Source organism: Cnephaeus nilssonii, assembly GCF_951640355.1.
Source record: "Cnephaeus nilssonii genome assembly, chromosome: 9".
NCBI lineage: Eukaryota > Metazoa > Chordata > Mammalia > Chiroptera > Vespertilionidae > Cnephaeus > Cnephaeus nilssonii.
The window spans coordinates 28407682-28430816 of NC_137080.1; the positions used below are offsets into that span (position 1 = coordinate 28407682).

Genomic DNA, 23135 nt, shown 5'->3' on the forward strand with positions numbered 1-23135 from the left:
AGAGATCAACGGAAGGACTTGTATGCATATGCATGCATATAGGCATAACCAATGGACACAATTTGCAGGGGTGGGGGGCGCGGTGGTGAGGGCATGTGCCAGGGGGTAGGGGAGGCTGGGGAAGGTCAATGGGAAAAAAAGGAGACATATGTATTACTATTCGTAATACTTTAAACAATAAAATAACATTTTTTAAAAAAAGTATTCAGCTTTAAAGAGTATGCCTGTTACAGATAAACTGTGAGGCAGGAGATATGGAGGCATTTTCTCTAAAGAACATCCCATCCATTATAGAGGAGGAACTGACATGCTGTTGTTTTCATTGTTTGCTGACTTCCCCCTGCAGAAGGGTCTGGATTTTGGAACACGTCGGGATGCGTCGCTCACACAGATTCAGATGCGAGCGAGACCGTCTGCCTGTGTAACCACCTCACACACTTTGGAGTTCTGATGGTAGGGGAGGATTTTGAAACTCATTTTGAAATAATATAATTTTGGAAGACATACTTTTTTGTGTGAGTCAGCCTTTTGAGCTAATGTGTTTGGGGAATTATTTCCTGATAATTTTCATCTATACCCTGAATCCTGATTCTTAATGAAGATTCTAAGTAACAGAGATCATATATTAAAAATATACAAAAGTGCCCAGCCAGCATGGCTCAGTGGTTGAGCATCGACCTATGAACCAGGAGGTCAGGTTTTGATTCCTGGTCAGGACACATGCCCAGGTTGTGGGGCTTGATCCCCAGTGTGGGGTGCAGCCAATCAACAATTCTCTCTCATCATTGATGTTACTATTTCTCTATCCCTATCCCTTTCTCTCTGAAATCCATAAAAATATATTTTTTAAATAGAAAAGTAATTGCAGAAAAGGAACCTACTTTTTTTCCATAGCATTTACAGTGTTGATAAATAATTCTAGAAACGAGAATATCACCATGAGACTTTTGAATTCATCCACAGACTTATACCTTTACTTATATCTGATATACTCGAGTTTTTGTGGACACTTTTCTTTTTTTTAATATATATATACTAGTGGCCTGGTGCACGAAATTCATGTACATTAAAAGAGAATTAATTAGAGGAAATATTTTAATATTGTTATTTGCCCTTTCTCTATAATAGAAGTGTCAGAGATGAAAGAAAATTAGTAAAATGTATATGAAAATCTCTCTCCTGTCAGAGTCTGGGGCACGCCATGGGACCCAGAGTCAAGTCCCCGCCCACCCGCATGTGCTTCGAAATCGCAGGAGACCCAGACCCGGCTGGCCCTACCCCCATTGGGTGAGACCCAGACCTGGCCAGCCCCACCCCCGTCAAGCCCTGCCAGGCAGGGGGCACAGCCTCAGGTCCCCTGGCCTGGTGCCGGGCGGGGGGCACAGCCTCAGGTCCCCCAACCTGGCACCAGGAGGGGGGCGCAGCCTCAGGTCCCCTGGCCCGGCACGGGTGGGGGGCATGGCCTGAGGTCTCCCGGCCTGGCACCGGGGCGGGGAGCATGGCCTGAGGTCCCCCATCAAGCACTGCCGGGTGGGGGGCATGGCCTGAGGCCCCCCGCCCCAGCCATGAATATGCAGTCTCAGGTCCCTTCTGATTGGTTGTTACTTGTCACGAAGTGATGACCATTTGCATATTTGCCTTTTATTATTATGACTAGGGGCCCGGTGCACAAAATTCATGCATGGGGGGGTCCCTCAGCCCAACCTCATCCTCTCCAATCTGGGAGCCCTCAGGGGATGTCCTACTGATGGCTTAGGCCTATTCTCGGTGGTTCTCTGCTTTCTGCGGACCTGCCTGCTTGATGCCACTGCAGGCCCTGGTGTCTGCTCTCTGTGGGGGCCCTGTTGGGGACTGCTTGCCCCTCATTGCCATGGCCAGGGGCAAGCAGGGCCCTGCTGTCTTCTCACTTGCTGCGGGGGATGTTCCTGCCCCACCCATGGCCGCTTGCACGTGCACCAGCTAGGAGCGCCTGGGTCCCGGGGATGTTCCCACCCTGCCCCCGGCTGCTCTGCGCCAGTGCGCGTAGGCCCGGAGTGGCCGAGGGGTTCCGGGACCCCAGCTGCTCTGGGCCCATGCGCAGGCCTACAGGCTCAGAGCGGTCTGGCTCCCGAGGATGCCTGTCTCCAGGCCACAGGCCGCTTGGTCCCAGCACGCGCGTAAGTGGCCACCCCGCCCCTGGCTGCTCCACGCCTGCATATGCAGATTAACCTTCCATCTTTGTTGGGTTAATTTGCATACTCACTCCTGATGGGCTGGTGTGCATCACAGAGGTCCGGTCAATTTTCATATTTCTCTTTTATTAGTGTGGATATATTTTTATTGATTTCAGAGAGGAAGGGAGAGGGAGAGAGAGATAGAAACATCAATGATGAGAGATAATCATTGACCAGCTGCCTCCTGCATGTCCCCCACTGGGGACTGAGCCTGCAACCCGGGCATGTGCCCTTGGCCGGAATCAAACCTGGGACACTTCAGTCCACAGGCCGACGCTCTATACACTGAGCCCAACCAGCTAGGGCAGCGGACCCTTTTCTTGTAGTGTGCCCTTCAGATCCTAGCAGAGCCATTGTTTCTGTGTAGTTTCCATAAAGGGATCAGAGCACATTTGTTGTTTAATGGAAGATGGTGGAAATGTGTGCTGAGGCAATAAAGCTCTATGCATTGGAATCACAGACATCAGATTACATTTATCCCCTCCCTTAAATCTTACGCCCACTTCCTTTGGAACTGGGAGGAAGCTGTGAGGATCCTGTGATATAGTATTTGGCTCATGTATCCACTTGGCCAATGTAAATGGCGCTTGTCCTATGGTAATCCTGCGAGATGTAATTTTCCTGACAACCCAGTACATAAAAGCTCTGAAGGATAAGAACAAGTCATTTGAAAGGGTGACCATCACAGAATATAACTTCTTAACTTTCTCAAAATATATTTTTTCCTTTACCACCAGAGCATGAAAATGAACAATTAAACTGTAGTGTGTTTTCACTAAGTGATTAAAAAAATACTGTTTTCTTCCATATTCTCTTTTCTCCAAAAATGAGAACATTCTTTCAGAAAACACTACGCATTATTACTCCTTATACACAAAATGTGTTATTACTCATTCAGGTATATAAGCTTTAGCTTAATTGATTTAACTACTTCAGCTGTGTTTGTGTGCAGGGGTGTGTGTGTGTGTGTGTGTGTGTGTGTGTGTGTGTGTGTGTTTGAGCATGATTGTGTTGTAAGTCTAATATTAGATAATAGATAACAGTAGCACAATTCACTGTTCAGAGATGATTTATATGTAACAAAGTTTAGCTTCGCATTACTTTGAATAATCAGTAGTCTCTTCAAAATTGTTTAAATTTTATTATGAGTTTGTAATATGTGTGACTTTTTCTATTGTAGACTGATTAAATAATGAACTTTATATGCAGATGGCTCTATGCATATTTTTAGTGCTGTACTTCCACTTTCCACCTTGGCTGTTTTTGTGAGTTTAGAAACTGCTGGAAGAAAAATTTTCCAGAATTTATCCTTTCTGGCGATGTGCCCACATCCTTTCAGCTTTCCAGACCACCAAGACTTTTTTCAGAGTCTTTCTTGATTTACAAACTATTTACTCACTCATACAAGAAATCCCCAGACTACCTTGCTCCATAACACATCTGCCATATGAGAAGTTTAAATAATGTACCTCTGACCCCATAATTATATCTTCTAATACACAAATGTATGAAGATTTTAATGGCTCTGCTCTATTTCTTTGTAGTAAGACTGATTTTTATATTTTTAACAATCAGAGAAATTGTTGGCTAGTTCAGAGGAATAAATATTTGTGTACTTTTCGTTCTCTAAAAATACAAAATAGTATGAGAATGGAGTGTAAATTGGTATCATCAGTAAATAGCATTATTTTACTTACTTCACACTTTAAATTGTGGCTTTAGTTGTGGTTTGCAGGTCAACTGCCTGGCCTAGCTAGGAGCCATAGGTTTTTCAAGCAGTAATGGCAAGTCACTTGGAGGTTCCTCAAGACCAGGGGTCCTCAAACTTTTTAAACAGGGGGCCAGTTCACTGTCCCTCAGACCGTTGGAGGGCCGGACTATAGTTTAAAAAAAAAAACTATGAACAAATTCCTATGCACACTGCTAAGTCGGCTGCTAAGCAGGACAGGCAGCGGCGGCAAAAACACCCGGCGGGCCAGATAAATGTCCTCGGCGGGCCGCATGTGGCCCGCGGGCCATAGTTTGAGGACCCCTGCTCAAGACCATTTCGCTGACCTAATGAGACTTTGGATTCACTGAAATATAGGTTGAGGTCACCTATCTGTGAGTCAAGTAGCACTGACTCGAATACCATCCCATGTGACACAGTATTCCCCTTCCTCCAGTGTTTTGAGGGATTCCTAGAGAGGATAGAGGAAGACCCCCCCCCCCCCACACACACACACACACACCAACCCTGAGCCCATGCACCTGCTGAATTCTATCACTTTGTGCCTTTCTTGGTGTCACAGAGGTGCTGACCCTGCTCCTCACTGCATCAGCCAAACCTGGAACTAGGTCTGTGTCTTCATTTCACACACATGTACATACAACAAACACCACTTACTGGAGGCCTTTGTGTGAGTAGCAGGTTTTATTGACCTTTTGGTGAAAAGTAATAGAAAATAGAATGAAAAACTTACAACACAAATATTTTTTCATAATTTAAACCTAAAAGTTTAAATCAGATATTCTTTTTGGAGGATGTCCCTTCTTTAAGAAAGCTCTGTTTTAGAATATCTGCATAATGGTTTCTTTCTCCTCCAACTGGGATTGAGTGGTTGGTCTCAAGATTTATCCCTATCCCAATTCCCCAATTAAGAATGACAAGAACAGTTTTTCTACCAAGCCCAGACTTTGCAAGTCTGCCTCAACACAGTGAAGTGAACACTTCTTATTAGTATGCTAGAAAGTGTTTACTTCTTTCCACTCGACATGCAACCCCTAACATTTTACATGGTGCATTTTCACTATTCATAGATGATTTATATATAACAAAGTTTGGCTTCCCATTACTTTGAATAATCAGTAGTTTCTTCAAAATTGTTTAAATCTTATTATGAGCTTGTAATTATGTATTACTTTTCAGGTCTATAAAGATAAAAATTATGACCCCAAATGTCTTAATGGATTCTCATTTATGAAAAAATATAAAGACCACCCCACCCCATACCTACCGAGCTTTGGGAGAACACAGTTAGGAGCCTCAGCACCACTTTCAGAGCCTGACAACCACAGTGCAGCACCAGCCTCTGGCCGTCCGCTGGCTGAGCTCCTCCCTACCGGGCAAAGGACTCACCCAAGGGCTTGGCCATGAGGGCCACAAGAGCTTCCATTTGAACTTGTGCCCCCAACCCTGCAAATGCTAAGAATGGACTTGATAACTATTGTGCAAAGCAAGGACCTCCTCTCCAATTTCTATTGGGGAACCCAGTGGTTTTGCTCTTCAAGATATACTACTGTGAAAAGAGCTTGGGTAACAAGGTAATAGATAAACCATCTGTAACTCCCTCAATAATGCTATATTTTATTTCATGGAGTGATCCACAAGAGTATAATAAATGGAAATTTCAATACTGATTTACACTGTTGTTTTTAACTCCTAAGGATGAGCTGAGATTCTAAGTCCTGGCAAGGGACTTCTTAATAAAACAAAAGCACCCTTAGAAAAGAAAGGTTCTTACAACTGCTTTGCATGTTTGGTATAGGACCTTCAAGGAACTGCCTCACAGATAGATGCAAGAAACACTAGAATTCTCACCTTCATCACCTATATCGGATGTGGAATATCTGCTATTTTTTCAGCAGCAACTCTCCTGACATATGTTGCTTTTGAGTAAGTATTTTCTATCTGCCAAACCCAGTGCTAACTGTTCTAAAATGTGAATAAGAAATTGCCTCAGCTTTTAAAAACTTTTATGCACTTTGCAAATCTGTGGGGGGTAGTTCAGTTTTAATGTTCAGGTTTCTTCTAAGATATGTCATACAGCATGAATAGTCCAGCTATAGAGTCTTAATTTATAATCAGTGTATTTCTATTGATAAAATGCATTTATGCCTGTTAGAGATGATTAACATATAAATAAATAAACATTGTATTCAGTGTTTATTGCATGGTACAAGATGAAAACATTTGCTTCACAAATATTATAAAATTAGACCTACAACAGAAAATTTTGTTTTAAAAATCATCTTCACCCCATTAAAAAATAAGAAACTTAAAAAAAAATTTAAGGAAATTATTTTTAACAAAAAATATCATTTTTATGACTATAATTTTTCTCGATTAAAAAATACCAAGCGGTTGAAACCAGTTGGCAATTTTTTTGAACAATTAGAGACCATTTTGAAATAAAATTAATAAAAATCTTTCTAAGTTTCCAAATGCGTGCAAATATCATTAGCCCTCCCCTCGTGGAACCATGTCCTAGAGATGGTGCAGCTAACCCATTGCATTGCTCTGTGAGATATAAATTTATTGCCTGTACTTAAAATTTTTATTTACAATATTCGTTCTCCCATATCTTCCCTTTTTTCCGTTTTAGAAAATTGCGAAGGGATTATCCCTCCAAGATCTTGATGAACCTGAGCACAGCGCTGCTGCTGCTGAACCTCAGCTTCCTCCTGGACGGCTGGCTCACCTCCTTTCACGTGGAGGGTCTCTGCACCGCCATCGCGGCGCTGCTGCACTTCTTCCTGCTCGCAACCTTCACCTGGATGGGGCTGGAAGCCATCCACATGTACATCGCTCTGGTGAAAGTATTTAACACTTACATTCGCCGATACATCCTGAAATTCTGCATCATTGGCTGGGGTGAGCATCCTCAACATGTTTGGCTTTGTTTTCAGTGTCCTGGGAATTGCCACGTTCTCATAGGAAATGCTGTTTTGAAAGAATAGCGTTGCTCAAAGAAACTTCAAATTAGCAAAGGATGTGGATTTGATACCTTAAGGAAGGGGCTTCCTCAGAATAGTATTTGTCAAAGCTGTTCAATAGACTTCACTAAATGCAGGAGTAAAGGCAAAACCTCTAGCCCCTGAGTCACCACAAACTTATTTCCTGTGCCCAGAGCCAGCCCACCCAAGTCTGAAGAGGCAGCTGGCAGATGGTGGTGCATTTCCATTATGTTTCAAACTATAAAGGCCGGCTCAGACTCCCAGCTATACTCATCCCTAAACACATGCCCATGTCTCGGAAACCAGAGAGAGAATGTTGGTTTTGTGTGTGCAATCAGAATACTGACAGAATTCTTTCCTTGAATGTCTAGTGATTCCTCAGCCAGACATGGATGGTTGCATTAGCCTCTTTGGGACCTTCTAAATGGGCTCCTTTCTTTATCTGGGTTTTATATCAAACCAGTCATTTTAGAGCTTTCTCACAAATCTCTTTTTCAGATTGCAATGTAGAAATATGAGCCATTTCCAAGATGTTCACAATTTTAGGAGGCATCTTTAAGGGAATTGGGACAGTGTAACTTTTCTCAAAGAAATATACATGGAATTGCTTTACTTATTGACTCTCTTGAGAGAAAAAGGAAGACTATAAAGACTTTATGGTCTCAGTATTTCTCCCCCATTTTTGTAAAGACGTTTTTTATATATAGAAAAGGGAAAAAATGAGCTGTAATTCCTGTGCTGCCTGAACTAACAGTTGGTCTAATAGGCATTATTAATGAAACCACGTTTGCTGGTCCTAGATTCAATATAAAGCAGCTTCTGGCTCTCCAGTGGGTACCAGTAAATAAACAGATATTCACATATCTGTCATTAAAGAGTAGGTTTTGATCGTTGACAATTGAGTTGGATTTATGTTATTTTAACCAAGCTGCCAGCCCTAAGAAATTGGATTCTGTGATATGAAGTGTTTTATTTTTCCTTGCTATTATCAGTCTTAAAAAGCAGTTCCAGATGCTTTAGAAAAGTTGCTCATGGCATGGTCTCTTTATAACAGGTTTACCTGCCTTCATTGTGTCAGTTGTTCTAGCAAGCAGAAACCAAAGTGGAGTTTATGGGAAAAAGAGTTATGGAAGAGAACAAGGTGATGAATTGTAAGTAATAAAAACTTGTCGGGAATGTATCTGCAATGAGTGTATGTCCTTTGTTTCCTAAAGTTTAGTGTCAGTTTCCATGCCAACAGTGAGCCTCTTATATTTGAAGGCTGAGTGCATCGACATGCCTTTACCAGGATCTCTACTACACCATGAGGTACTCAGTTGAATGCCCTGAACTCTTAGAGCTCCTGGGGGGATGCAGAAGTCTCAGATACTATCTTCTAGGCTCAGAAGACCCTTTCTATTTGAGATTTCCTAATACTCCCACCTCCTTAAATCCACATACATCTTGAAGTGAGTTAAATATTAGTGTCAGACAATAATGCTAATGAGTCAATGCTAATATGAGTATTCCATGGAAATGGAGAGAATGGACACATCAGCGTGTTCTTGGATAATTTGGGAAATTTTCCTCAGACTGTGATATCATTGAGGCTAAGGTGGTTCTGTTGCTCACTTTCAGTAGTTATTTCTCTCATAGAGGATGTCCCAGAAAAATGTCTACACACACTTTGAATAATTACAAAGGCAGTGTTTATTGAAATACATTTTATTTTCACTTAACAGCTATTAGCTGTTAAAGTGTGTATACATTTTGGGGGAACACCCTGTATTTTATGCAGCACATAGTAGGTACTCATGTGATTGAATGAATAACTGAATGAATAAAGGAGCTTACTCCTGACTGTGCTGCCACATTACCATGCACATTTCATGAATGGTAATTAATATCCAATCCTGTCCCATTTTCTTGTGGTCTTTCCTTAGTTTATATTTCCATAGTAGCACCCAAAAGACCCCCGCAATAACAAGAATAAAATAAAAGTTTTAGGTCAGGAATTTCAGGATTCTATGGGAACTGCCATATGTAAAGAAATATTAGCTTCAGGGATAAGCAGTATCATTTTGGGGAATCTTTATAATAAGATATATTAAAAGTGCCCGGCTGGTATGGCTCCGTGATTCAGCTTTGACCCATGAACCAAGAGGTCCCTGGTTCCATTCCTGGTCAGTGCAAATGCCAGAGTTGTGGGCTGGATCCCCAGTAGGGGGCATGCGGGAGGCGGCTGATCAATGTTTCTCCCTCATTGATGTTTCCATCTCTCTATCCCTCTCCCTTCCCTCTTTCTAAAAAATCAATAAAAACATTTTTTAAAAAGGTATGTTAAAAGTAAAAGTCAGTACATAAGTTCTAAATGAGGTAACCTTAAAAATATGTTAGTCACCTTTTACATAACTTTAAAGTACATTTAATAAATTGCTATTCCACCAGCAACTGTCATTTACTGAGCTTTTACTATATGCCAGGAATCATGTTAGATTCTGGGATTTAGAGATGTTCGAGATAGCTTTTGCCTTTGTGACAGTCATGTTCCACTGTGGAAGACATAACCCAGAATGGTGACTATTTATACTAGAATTTTAAGATAAATTTAAATGCCTTAAATAATATATCCAACTTTTGAGGTACCTAAGATCTTCCATAGTATTATTTTTAGGACCTGAGGCATCTGCAAATTTTAGTACTTGTTAAATTTACTCATAGAACATTTATACATAGTACAGTTTCTAAATTGCTTTTATCTGTTTTCAAATCTATATATAATTTTGAATATCAAGTATATCTTTCCTCATTTCATAAGGATATTGTAACCAATGTAAGCTTTTTAATTGTACATGAGAAGTGTCACTATAAGAATGTCACAGTTTTACAATAAGGTCTTGCCTCAACTAGACCAACTATATTAATAGGAATTCTTTTGCAGTATGGGATCCACAATTATGTGTGTCTTAAGTAGGAATTTACTCTTCTCGCATGACAAAAAAAAAAAAGACACCCATAGAAATGAGCAATAAACTGGCATTAATTTATGGCTGAAATGTCAGGGTCAGAACCTCTGCAGCTCTCTTGGCCTTTCTCTCATGGGTATATGGTGATTGCTGCTGCTCCATAGCTTGCTCTCAGGTTTGAAGCAGAAAGAATGAATAAGGGCCTTGCCAGTTGAGTTTATCTAGATAGCTCTCCAGATTTTGCTTCCATATCGTTTTGTAGAACAACGTCCACAGGACCAACCCTTAAATGCAAAAGAGATTGAAAATATAAGTACTTAAACTTCCCATTCTCTGGAGTGCAGACACATATAAGAAAAGGGGTTAGACATGGTGTTGGGTAAACCAAACAAGAGTGTCCTCACGCCAAGTCAGAATTCAAGTAGCCACCTGGTTTTCTTCTCAAGTCTTGACTTAAATAACTAGACATTAAAGTGATAGCTATCCAAAACAAACAAAGAAAACTATGAACACATCAAGAAGGAAATGGAGGTCCAAGAAATGAAGTGACTCTCCAAAGGTGTGTGAGAAAGGCCTAGCTGTGAAACCCACAGAAGCCAGAACCAAGCCAGGAGAAGTCTTGGGTCAACAGGCATGGTAATCAATTCCTTTCTTTCTTGCTTGCTTCTTCTTCTCCTTTAAGCTGTTGGATTCAGGATCCGGTGGTATTTTACGTGACCTGTGCTGGGTATTTTGGAATCATGTTTTTACTGAATGTCGCCATGTTCATCGTGGTAATGGTGCAGATCTGCGGGAGGAACGGCAAAAGGAGCAACCGGACCCTGCGGGAAGAGGTCTTACGGAACCTGCGCAGTGTGGTCAGCCTGACATTTCTGCTGGGCATGACGTGGGGTTTTGCCTTCTTTGCTTGGAGACCCTTATATATCCCTTTCACGTACCTCTTCTCCATCTTCAATTCATTACAAGGTAAGATAAATGGTACCTGAACAATTTCCACTTGCTAATTTTGTCATATTTGCAAACAGCTTCATTGTTGGACAGACGCCATACTAAGTTTCTACTATTCCAACTGCATAGTTTTGGGCATGGGGTAGGTATTCATGAAAAAGGTATTGAATGGAAAATTGAAGCAGAATGTCAGTTTGTTTGTTTATTTTCAGAGGTGTATCCCAAGGACCCAGGACAGTACCTGGCAGATAGTAGGTGCTCAGTAAACATATGTTGTCGCATGGCTGAAAATGGGCAGGAGGTGCCAAGTGTAAAGGAGTGCGCGGATAGATCACTTTCACCCCTTACAATTTTGCTGAGTGTTGGTGCTGCTCCTCACGAACCTCTTCCCATATGATGAGCTGTTCTTGACCTGCAGAATTTTTAGACTCTATGCAGGAACAGAGCAATTCACCTTGATTCCTTGACTGCTTGTTTTTCAAAATAAATAGCAATACTTTAGTTAAGAAATGCTCATTTTTTTCATGATATATGACAGTTCCAGTTTAACAAACACTTGCCAATGGCCTGCTTTGTACAAAAATTCAAGGCTTCCTTAACGGAGCTCCCTGTCATATTCCTGATTCCATAATACAAACCCTAGTGTACATATGATGAATTTAACTTTAAGTTTAAGGGAATATTTTTTTTAATATATTTTATTGATCTTTTACAGAGAGGAAGAGAGAGGGATAGAGAGTCAGAAACATCGATGAGAGAGAAACATCGATCAGCTGCCTCCTGCACACCCCCTACTGGGGATGTGCCCGCAACTAAGGTACATGCCCTTGACCTGAATCGAACCTGGGACCCTTCAGTCCGCAGGCCGACACTCTATCCACTGAGCCAAACCGGTTTTGGCAGGGAATATATTTTTTAATTAAATGTCATTCTTCAAGACATTGGATATACTCTATTTTAAAAAAACTTCCTAATGTTCTGAAGTACCATGAGGTCCCAACTCCAAAAGGAATGAGGTGACAATGTTTGGAATCTTTTTGAGCAGGGCAGTACGACTAGCCTACCTGAAATTACTGGTATGTCCTTGTAGGTGTGTGGGGGAAGAAGAGCTGACTAGAGCAAGCTAGACAAATCTGTGCAGGGATGAAAAGTGGTGGAAATCAAGTTTGTGCTACTCACCAAATGAGATGCCTAGGCAGGTATTTCCTACAGGTGTGTGCTAAGAGAAGTTTGTATTTTCCTGCAGGAGAGTGTTTACTGCTTTGTATTGTACAGATCTGCTTTGCTTTTCCTCTTAGGTTTCCCATTAGCTCATGAGCTCCTGCCAAAAAAAAAAAAAAATCCCATAGTTGGTGCTGAACTATTTTTTATTAAAAGAATAGATGGATTGCTGGATAAAGAAAGGGAGGGTCTTTGGGTATGGCCTAAATCCAACTTGAGGCTCCTCTGGCATAAATCCACATTTATTAGTTCAACAAATTTTATTCAGGGTCACTCTCCCATAACGGAGGAAATATGTGGGCTCATTATCTTCAGTAAATAGGATAATAAGCCTCAAGTGCACCTCCAAAAGGTGGAAACTGAAGAGGTAGCCTATGCATACATCTTCATTGGGATCTAGCTTCGTAAAGTGATTTTTCCTGTATTTAATCTGTTCTGTAATATACAACATAAATGTGCCTAGATAAATATTGACAAAAATGTCCATTACCATTAGAGATTCAATGGTTTTATGTTTCAGGATTGTACATGAAAAGCACATTAATCTGCCAGCCCAACCTAGTTTATGCTTGTAGAATTTCCTGGCGGTTTCTATAACCTCCAAGAGCCATAGTTGTCTGTTCAGCTCTGTCTCCATTCATGAGAAATGGGATGTTTTCTTTTTCCCAGCATAGGTCTCCTGTCAGGAGGGAAGAATATTATAAACCATCGTCAAGTTATATCCTTCATAAATCACTGACTTTTAAGACTAAATTTAAATTATATAAATTCAGAACAGATTTTTCACATCTAATGATATTAAAACACCTCCTAAAATGGAAATTAAAATTAAAAGGCAGGGATACATAGCACAAGCCTACCAACAGTTGCTTACTGGCCAAGCCTGTACAAACACTACTCAAGACACCATGGGAAGGCACTTAATGGTTTTGATTTGAGCCATTTTCTGAATCTTTCAAGAGAGGTTTGTTGTTAAAAGTATATGCTTTATTAAAAGAAACATGGAATTTAGACAATTTAAAGAAACAATTCAGTGAATGAAAAATGAGCTCAGGTAGTACTAGGACTACATTATGTCTATTTCTTTTCTTTCTGATATTCTTTATTCCAGAATAAAAAAGCAACAACAACAACAAGGAAAACTTTATGTGATCCCTTTGCCTCATGGAGCTTATATGCTAGTAAGAGAGATTGACATTAACCAATTATGTCACCATATAAAAGTACCTGGTGGTGTTAAGAGCAATTGACAAAAGACATGAATTCTAAGCTGAACTCTGAAGGATCAATAGGAATTAACTAGGTGAAAGTTGGGAGCAGAAGTGGGGAAGAGAATATTTCAGGTAGAAGGCACTTCATGTGCAAAAAAAAAAAATGTTGTATAATAAGTCCTCACTTAATGTGGTTAATAGGTTGTATGACTGTAAGCAAAATGATGTATAAGGAAACCAATTTTACCATAAGCTAATTGATATAAACTAGAGTTAAGTTCCTATGGCATCTCATCAACATTATAATGAAATGACATTATTCAAGGATCTGCTGTAGTCGGTAATTATAACATCTGCTCAAGGAATTAATAGAAGCTCATATAACCTGAGAACCGAGAAAGAGCAGGAGAGTGAGAGCAGTGTGGCACAAAAGGGAGTCCGGGTCTAGATCAGACGGCCCCGTGTTTTCTTTATGAGAGCAATGCAAAGTCTTTGAAAAGTTTTAGGCCTGTGAAATGACATGGTCAGATGTGCATCTTGTAAAGGAATCTGGATATAATGTAAAGAATGGATTAGAGTAGCCCAGTAGCGTCTGTAGGGAGAGTAGATAGGAAGCTATTGCAATGGTCCGGGTAAAATAACGTGGTACAGTATTTTAGATTGTGGTGGGAATGGGGGAGCTGGAGATATGTGAGAAGGATTCAAGAGAAATTTAGGAAGTATGCTACTAATACAAAATACTCATCATTGGTTTGTTCATTAGAGTAAACTCTTATGTTTCTAATGATTTGGGTAAAAGGTCTTTTTATTAATGGAATCTTATGTCATTGAAGCCTATTATTATGAGACCTGGCAATGGCCAAAGACTGAAAATGTAATACAATATTCTGAAAACTAAAAGTATGCCAAACATACTTTAATTTTCTTAGACTTAGCTCATAGTTGAGCATCTGAAAATCAGCAGGGTTTTCATCATGAATGCCCCAAGTTATCAAATGATAATGAATGGCTGTAGTACTATAGACGTGGCACCTGCAGGAGGGACAGGTGTTTGAGCTGAGTCTACAGTGATGTCATGGCCTGTATATCACAGGAGTGACTTTTGCTAGCAGATTTCTTCTAACTTTTGTGTATGTCTTTAAATACTTGATTAAAGCATTTAAATTATTAAAAATAAGTGTATATATTTTATTTGGTTAAAATATGCTAAAAGTTTTAGAAATAAATGTATATATTTTTAATGTATGTATGTGTTTGTATACAAATACATATGTACATGTGTAATTATTTGGGTACTCACATAAATCTGTATAGCCTATAACAGTTTTATAAATGCTTTATTTTTCTTTTATATGTTTTATTTTTGCTTTTAATGTTTTCTATTTTTATTATTTTATATATTTTTTATTTTTATGTATACTTATAACTGTAATTTAATGGCAAAATCATGTGAAATAGATATCAGAAAATTATTATAATCTGTGTGGCTAAAACTAAAAATTTACCTACTTGATTAAGCAAATGAAATCATGAATTGAATCAAGGCTAAAACCAAGTTCATTATTATTTTCTAATTTTTCACAGTGTATTGTTTTTTTTATTTTGCCTAGTTCACTTGTTATATATTAATAGTTTCATCTAATTTTTTCTCTATGATGAAAAGATAAATATATCTTCCCTAAACATGATGGAATTCCATACCTATCTCCTTTAGCTATCCTTTCTGCTTTCCCAGGATAAAACTATCAAACTTTAATTTTTTTCTAAAGAATACAACTTGAGAAAAATTGTATGGCATACAAATTGCTCTCCAAAAGAGAACAGATGTTTGATAAAAGTATATCATAACTCACATGCCGGAGAAACTTAGCCTTCATTTCAACAAACACATAATTCATCCTAAAGAAATAAAAGGCAACTCCCTGGTTGCTGAGGAGCTCTTGGCCAGAATCCTGATGGCATCTCCGTCCCTTGGCAATGTCAGTGCACTTGTAGGATTGAATTATTGCTCTAAGGTGCAGCACATGCACATAGCTGCTCCTTATGCAAGGGATGAACATATCTCAGACTGTATATCTTTCCGTTAACTGTACAAAAGCGTGTGACACTTTCAATTAGATTAGGCTTCTTCAATGTATAGGGAACCTTACCTCTTCTAACAAGTTCATCAGGATCTACAATCTAGCCCCATACTAAGAGCTCAGTCTTCAACTTTTCTTTTCCAGGCATGAGAAATAACATTGATTAATAGTCTCAGGTGTCATCTGCCCATATTCTGTACATGTATGTGACAACATAATACAATGCAACATGTGGTTCTATCAGTGGAAACTGATGGCCAACACAGAAGGGCATTATCAGCCTGCTCAGATATAATGTTTGCTTTTAATTAATTTGATAACATTAAGATACCAGAGCAACAGAAATGACATATTTGTTCAGTGCATTGTTGTTTACAAAGCACTTTCCCATAACATCTGTCATCTGATGTAATTCTTGAAGTAATCTGGAAGGTAGAGGGTATATTCTCCATTTTACAGAATGAGAAATAGGCTCATGAGAGTCAGTGACTTTCCCAAGATCAGTTTGAATCTGATAGTGTAATATTTACAATGTAGCTTATGTGGAAATAAAAAGGTACATTATCAGGGGCCAGAGAATAAACAGGAAATTAAAACGAAGTACTACCCTTATAATTTTTTATTGGAAAGTTTCTAGGAAGTGAATATTTGCCTCCACTAAAATAAACACAAAACTGTTAGTAAATATATGTTTAATGAATAAATGTGAATTTAATCTCTTTTCCTTATTCAGCAAAATCATTAAGGAAAATATATTTATTATTTTAATGCTTTTGGTAAACTAAGAATATTATATCAAATTTTCCAACCCATGGCTAGAAGCCTCCTGAGAGTTAAGCTGCACCATAACCACACATACAACACACCTAGTGAATTGGCTCCAAAGGCAATGGACCACCTTTATACCCAAACATCCGAAATGACATTGTGTTGGCTGAGACATTACACACAGCAAGGAAATAAATTACTCATCTTCCGGCATGGAATTTTGTGCCACAGAGAAGTCATTTTCTAAGGGGCACCTTGGTAGTATGAAAGGAGGATTCAGGAGGTTCCTAAACCTGAATGATCCCCAACCCAGCAGCCAGCTGGCTCTGTCTGTGAGACAACAGAACAAATGAGCTGTTCAGAGATTTGGACTCAAGCTTGCTGGGAAGCTCAGAGGTCATCTAGACCTTTTCTGTCAAAAGTCAGTTATGTAGAGCATGGGGCCTCTTTTGACCAAATGCCTGCTTTGATGAATTCTTGACTGATTTTTCCCTTCAAATCTCCAGAACCACGTATCACTCATCATTATTACCCATTCTGATTCTATCCCACATCCCTGACATTACCTGTATCTGCAATCTTCCCCTTCACCGTGTTTCTGGTTCTTTCTTATCCAGGGTAAGAAGAAGTCAGTTTAGGCCATTTGTCAGAATTTATTGATGGCAATCTTGCTGAAAGTGTCAATGGCCTTTAGTTGGTCAAGAACTCATTAGGAGATGAGGATTCTAGGTTTTGTTTTGTTATTCTTCACCAGATTTCTTAAAAGTGACCTTTTAGAGCAGTAAAAGAATGACAATCTGTGTTGCCCCAAAATTTTGCTGTGTAGCATTCATTTTCATATCCAAGGGAAACAGTTTTTTTAAAACTTTTGATAATCAGGCTAAAGATCTGAGAACATCCCGTTGGCCACTCATCTTACATCTGCCCCAGAAAGCCACATGTCTTTGCCAGAATCAACCAAAGGGAGTGAGTTCTATGTGGGAGCCAGATTCCCAGCCAAAATATTGAGGCTAAGATGCTATTTTTCCCCTAAATAAATAGTTAAGTAGCTCTTATAAAGACAAAGGTGAAACACAAGCCCATACAATCTACAGTGAATATAATGCCAATACTTACAAGTAAGCTTTTTCTCTCCCCAAATATGATACTGGAATGTGTCCTAAGGTAGGTGAAAGGAGGAAGTATAAAAAAGCAAATCCACTACTTGAGATTTTTCAGAATGTTTGTGACTCCAAGTTGAGAGCACTCTCAGATGTCCCGTTGCCATATTTGCTGACCCAGCCTTGGCCTGTGGTCTGCTTCTCTCGGAGGCTTTGAGGAAGTGGGTTCCTCACGTTTCCTCCCTAGGCAGGATCCATAGGCAGGCCCACCTTCTCACATACTTTGAACACCCTTCCTCCATCACAATTGAAAATATTTATTTTAAATGAGGAAATTGTAAAATTTACCAAGAATTAAGACATCTTTAATTCACATATTGCTTTAATTTTTTTTTAAAGTGAGCAGATACTTCTGAGTGACTAATGGAAGATGAAGGTAAAGGAAGAGAAGGCAGGGGTGAGGGTGGGATAAGCAGGTAAGGACTGGTCAGGAATCTGTTCAATTAAAGTAGGTTTAAACCTGGCAAGTGTGGCTAAGTTGGTTGGGTATCATCCCATTCACCCTCACCAAGAGGTTGCTGGTTCCATTTAGATCAAGGCACATGACTGGATTGTGGGTTCTATCCCCCATAGGGGGCATGCAGGAGACAGCCCATCGAGGTTGTGCTTTCACATTGAAGTTTCTTCTCCCTTCCTCTCTCTAAAAAATCAATAACTATTCTTTTAAAAAAGGTATTTAAAGTAGATTTAAGTTTTTGTTTTTCTTCTTGTTCTAGCAGAAAGTCTGGGTTCCTATAGGTAAAATAAAGAATCCAGGCAGTTACCAAACTTAAGAAATTATTCCTAAGGAACTTTGGCTTAGAATCATCAGACTGGTGGTGTTTCAGGCTACCATTCACCAATAAAGGACCATCATGAACTCTGTTTTGTGAGATATAAAGGTTTCATGAAACTAGTGCTAGCCTGTCAAGATGAAATAAGGGCTTTAACTCTGAATTCAATCTTTGAGCCATTTTAGCTTCCAAACTTTTATGGGCAATGTTCCCTCTCCCTGATCAGTTAGATAGCTGTAAGACACACGATGAAGAGCAAAGGCTGAGTATTCTGGTCCCCAGTCACAGCTAAGAAAGCTAGACAAGCACATTTTTCCAGGTGTTATGAAGAGCCTCTGAGGTGCCATGTGGTTGATATGAAGATTCTCAAAGGGAAAATATTTGACAGAAAGGGAGCGGAGATGGGAGTGAGAAATCAGACATAGTCCCTTGGATGTCAACATACAACTCTTAATGATTTTAGTTCTGCTTCTGCACCCTTATCTGTAAGGAAAACCCCTCAAAATTGAAGAGGGATAACCATCTGTTTTCTCACTTTGGCCTCCAAGGGCCTTGGCTCTCTGGTTATATTTTCTACTCTTCCTGTCTGAAGAGTTAGAATTTGCGTACGTGTACTCTTCCGGATGGATACCTACTACATTTCCCACAGTGGAGCTTTACAAGGATGTTTTGTCCTGAAAGAATTTGGCTATATTTATTGCCAGACTAACCTAAATTCAGGTGAAAGGGGCTGGTTATCACAAATGGTAAAACAACCTATTATGAGAATTCTGTTCTGATTTAAAACGGAAGTGTGTCTCATGACAAAAGAATTTTCATACTACCTTGGAATTTAAGAATATATTTATTTCTAAGAATTCTAATTTCTTATGCCTATTATCGAATTGTGTCGCACCGCATCACAATTCAGAGTGGGAGATGGAGATGAATTTAAGTGACCTCTTTTCTGTCACATAATTTTAGAGGTGATGTATCAGATTTAAATCTAATTTATGTACCAGTGTCTCTTAAAGTTCTTGGATGCCTATGTATTTCCAGGCAAATGTGGTTGCTTAAAAATAGGAATGTCATCTAATTGCTATATAATTCATTATGATTTAAGACAGTGCACAATCTAAAAGATGGTTTCATGAAGTTCGTTTTATCTTACATTTAACCTCCTCCTCTGTGAATATAGTCAGCATGAGGTCCCCAAATAAGTCACTTTTTAGTATCCCCGCAAGGCCAAAAGAACAAGTCTGAGAACTGGTTTCCTCCAGGATGTACGACATTTATAAAAACTCCTGAGTGTTAAAGGAAGCAACTTCTAGCAAAGTTCACCTTCTTCCCTCAGCTGAAAGAAATCATTTGCTCAGTGCAGGGCCCTACACTGAGCAATGCCTGGGTTAATGCCTAGGAAAGAATGCCCTCAACTGGTGTTTATAATCTCCTTCCAGCTCTAATATGTGATTTTGTTAAACAGTGTTTAAGAACACATGCTTACCTGTATTTTCAGCTGTGTGACAAAAATACTTCCAGGAACAAGTCCTGCAAATTCTGCCCCAGCCAACAAACACAGAGTGCACCTGAGATGGAGAGGGCCCCCTCCTCTCCGCCACACAGCCTCCTTCATCTGTGACCTGTGCCGACCCTACCACAGGCTCCACACTGCTGCCCTCTTTACTCTGAATCTGCCACCACCTCTTAAAAACTTAAAAGGATCTGTTAACCAATTCAAATTATTTATTTTGGTGATTCACACTTTCGGGGATACAAAGCATGTTTAGTTATTAAAGGGATTTTCTGTGTCAGCAAACCCCCGAGGGAATTGGGGGCTGTAGGTGTGGAAGGCTTTGAAAAGCAGTCATTTAGTTAAAGTGTGACCTCCCCAAGAGCAGCTGTAGTGGCCTAGTGGATGTGGGTTAAGAAGAGAAGACATGAGAAACAGCAAAAGTTAACCATTTCAAGAAATTGTATTGGGAAAGGGAATGGAGAAGTTGAAGTTGGGGTTAAAGGAGAAATTACTGTTTGTTTTTAAAAGAGGGTTACTAGAATATTCTTGTAAGTAATGGGAATAACCAAGTATAGAGGAAGAAATTGGTGAAACAATAAAGAGAGGTTAAAAAGCAGAAGCAAATTCCTTAAAAGGTTAAAAGGTATTGGCTTTCAAAGCACAAATGATGCAGTTAGCTTTTGATAGGTACAAGGAGTGACCATAAATAAGAGGACCATTTCACAATACAGAAATATTTCTGCATTAAAATGTTGAGAAACTAAAGCAGGTGAAGCCACATAAATTTACTGATTTGTGGCCATTTTTGACCTGCAAAAATGCCATTTTTCTATGGCCCAAACTTACAATAATATGCATACATAAAATAGCTTTGAATACACAAATGGAAATAGGTGATGAGAGGATGTTTTCTGTTTTTCACATTCTTTCCTAAATTTTGTGAAATATTTTCACATAATCTTAAAACAAATGTAAGGGACTTATTAAATATCTCTTAAATTGAATATTGCTTTACACTTTAGCTTATAAGGAATGCTGAACAGAACAGGCAAAGACAAAATCAGATACAAGTAACAATTCTGGTTTTATCTGAGCCTCTGTGTTCTTTACGAAAGGTTTAAAATGTCTACCACATACTGCAAGATTCCTCAGTATCTTTTCCTCTTAGCGACTCATATGTATAAAAAGTTTAAATTAGAATGAATCCACGTGCTTCATAAGATTTATCTTTAAAATGTGTCCATTGGCTTAAATGTTAATACTTTCTTTTGTCACAGGCTTATTTATATTTATTTTCCACTGTGCTATGAAGGAGAACGTTCAGAAACAGTGGAGGCGGCATCTCTGCTGTGGTAGATTTCGGTTAGCAGACAACTCAGGTAAGGGGCAAGCTGATAACTGATTTTTACGTCTAAGAGCAATAGTGGGAAGTGTTCCATTGCCAGAGAAACCTAGTTCCAGTGGTAGCAAGTTATAAAGGTGGGTATGTGACGATGCTTGGTTGGAGTCTTAGTATATTAGGAATTCAAGAGATCTGAGGCCTCTGGGCATGACCCTTCTATTTGGCAAAGGAGAGGCATGAAATCCACACAGGTTAAGTGGGCTGCTCAGGGCTGCATGTCTAATTTAGTAAGTCAGATGTCCAGAAGTTCCACTATGCCACTGTCACCTGTCCACATTTTTGAGGTTCTAATTTTACATGATTAGGCCAAGAGATTTTTTACAATACTGTAAAATGAAATACCTAATAAAAAGTATTACCGTTTTTTATTACCATCAGTGGTTACGTCTCACCCTTAGGATATTAAAGTAGGATTTCAAACAATATTTTACACAGGGTCAAAGTGAAACACGTATCTACTTCTTCAGTTTTTGTTGATTACATCTAATGCTCTAAGTGTTACTTAAATAGTGTAGTGATGAGTCTTCAGGCCATATTCCCCTACAGCCAATTCATGGAGAGATGTCATTTCTTTCAGACTGGAGTAAGACAGCTACCAATACCATCAAGAAAAGTTCTGATAACCTAGGAAAATCGCTGTCCTCAAGCTCCATTGGTTCCAACTCAACCTACCTTACATCCAAATCGAAATGCAGCTCTACCACCTACTTCAAAAGGAATAGTCACACAGGTGAGTCCTGCCATGCAAAGGTGCTCTCTGATACAGTTCTCATCACGTTTTCACCGACAACGTGGGCAATGCAGACAAACATTTACTTGAAGACCTTACCCAGCACCTTTGTAGAGGTTTTGTCTTTTTTTAGATTTTATAACCTAAATTGAATCTATATAGCCATAGTGTCATTGGCTCTGAATATTATTGTGATTGCCTCCAATGCAAACTTAGTTTTCTTTTAAAAAATTATAGTATCTTGTTTAACAAGTTACTTGTTTTATTTTAAAATAGTATATAAAAATTGAGTTGAGATTATTTCAAAGTAGTATGAGAGTTACTTGGCAAGCTTGCATGGGAACAGAAAGAAACACCATCCAGAATATATGTTACCTTTAGGATTTATATCTTTAAACATTGAAAATGTGATTGGCAATTACTGTTTGAATCACTGATTAAACAAAAAATAATTATGAAAGAATAGAGGACATCATATTCGGGAAGGAATACAAGATGGTGAGAAATACCATATCTTTGTTAATCTCCTGTATGTTCATAATATTTACAATGATCGCTTATTCTAACACTAAGCATGAAATGTACAGTCCTGGAGACAACATGGAATAAAGATGATTTTGCAATATTGATAGCCAGTGACCAGTGGGATGTGTAATCTTTTAATAATTTCAAAGGAAAATAGCAGAATTGCTACTTTTAAATACTAATTAAACCTCAAATAGCTATCAATATTTAGCACCCAGCACTTTCCTAATTAAAGATGTGTCCAAAAGGATAATGCAAATAACCTTAATTTTGAATTTGTTTAGCTGTTGAACATAAACAGAGGTGAATGGCACAGAGAAGATTCATCTTCGGCTTTTTTGCAAATAGGGAGTGTGTTGTGTGATGTGTAAATGTTCACATTGCAAGCACTTGAATTTCAAATAACCATTATGTATATTTGAATCCTTGCACCTGCCCCTGCTTGCACCTCTGCCAGTGCCTCACCAGTGGAATAGCCGCTGCCTGGGATTCAAGATAGCACCCTAGAAACATGTTTGAGTGTATAGAGAGTTTGTTAATTCCAAAATTAATTTAAAAAAGACCTGAGAACTTGGAACAGTTTAGGAGATTCTTAGAGTAAGGATGTTTAAGAAAAGCTATAAACTCCCTTCCAGAATAAGGTGCAGGCTTTGAGTTCTTTACCCAGTTTTGCCTAAAAATAAGAGGTCTTTGCTCCCCTGCTATGTAATAAAATTAATAACAGGGGTGATCTGAGATAGTCTAAGATAGATTATTCTACCTAATTGGTAGTTTTCTGGTACAAATTATCTTTTATTTATAATGAATGAATGTTTTACTTAATATTCTCAACCTCATAATTAGATACTCATTTTGCATCCCCCTCAAAAATACAAATAGTTTATACATGATAAGCCAGTTATGAATGAATAGGAATATGACTGGATATAACACTGCTGAGAATTGCTAGC

The 23135-nt window shown here is 39.0% G+C and overlaps 1 protein-coding gene across 8 annotated transcripts in view; it reads left to right on the forward strand.

The window, feature by feature from the left end:
• The window catches only part of ADGRG6 (adhesion G protein-coupled receptor G6), a 142176-nt gene that overhangs the window by 112853 nt on the left and 6188 nt on the right, over positions 1-23135 (forward strand). For all 8 annotated transcript variants that reach the window (XM_079779860.1, XM_079779861.1, XM_079779864.1 and 5 more), the window contains 7 exons: positions 347-453; positions 5741-5868; positions 6578-6846; positions 7984-8080; positions 10557-10840; positions 20806-20907; positions 21508-21660. In XM_079779860.1, coding sequence (XP_079635986.1) covers positions 347-453; positions 5741-5868; positions 6578-6846; positions 7984-8080; positions 10557-10840; positions 20806-20907; positions 21508-21660 — 1140 coding nt within the window. The remainder of the gene's footprint in view (positions 1-346; positions 454-5740; positions 5869-6577; positions 6847-7983; positions 8081-10556; positions 10841-20805; positions 20908-21507; positions 21661-23135) is intronic.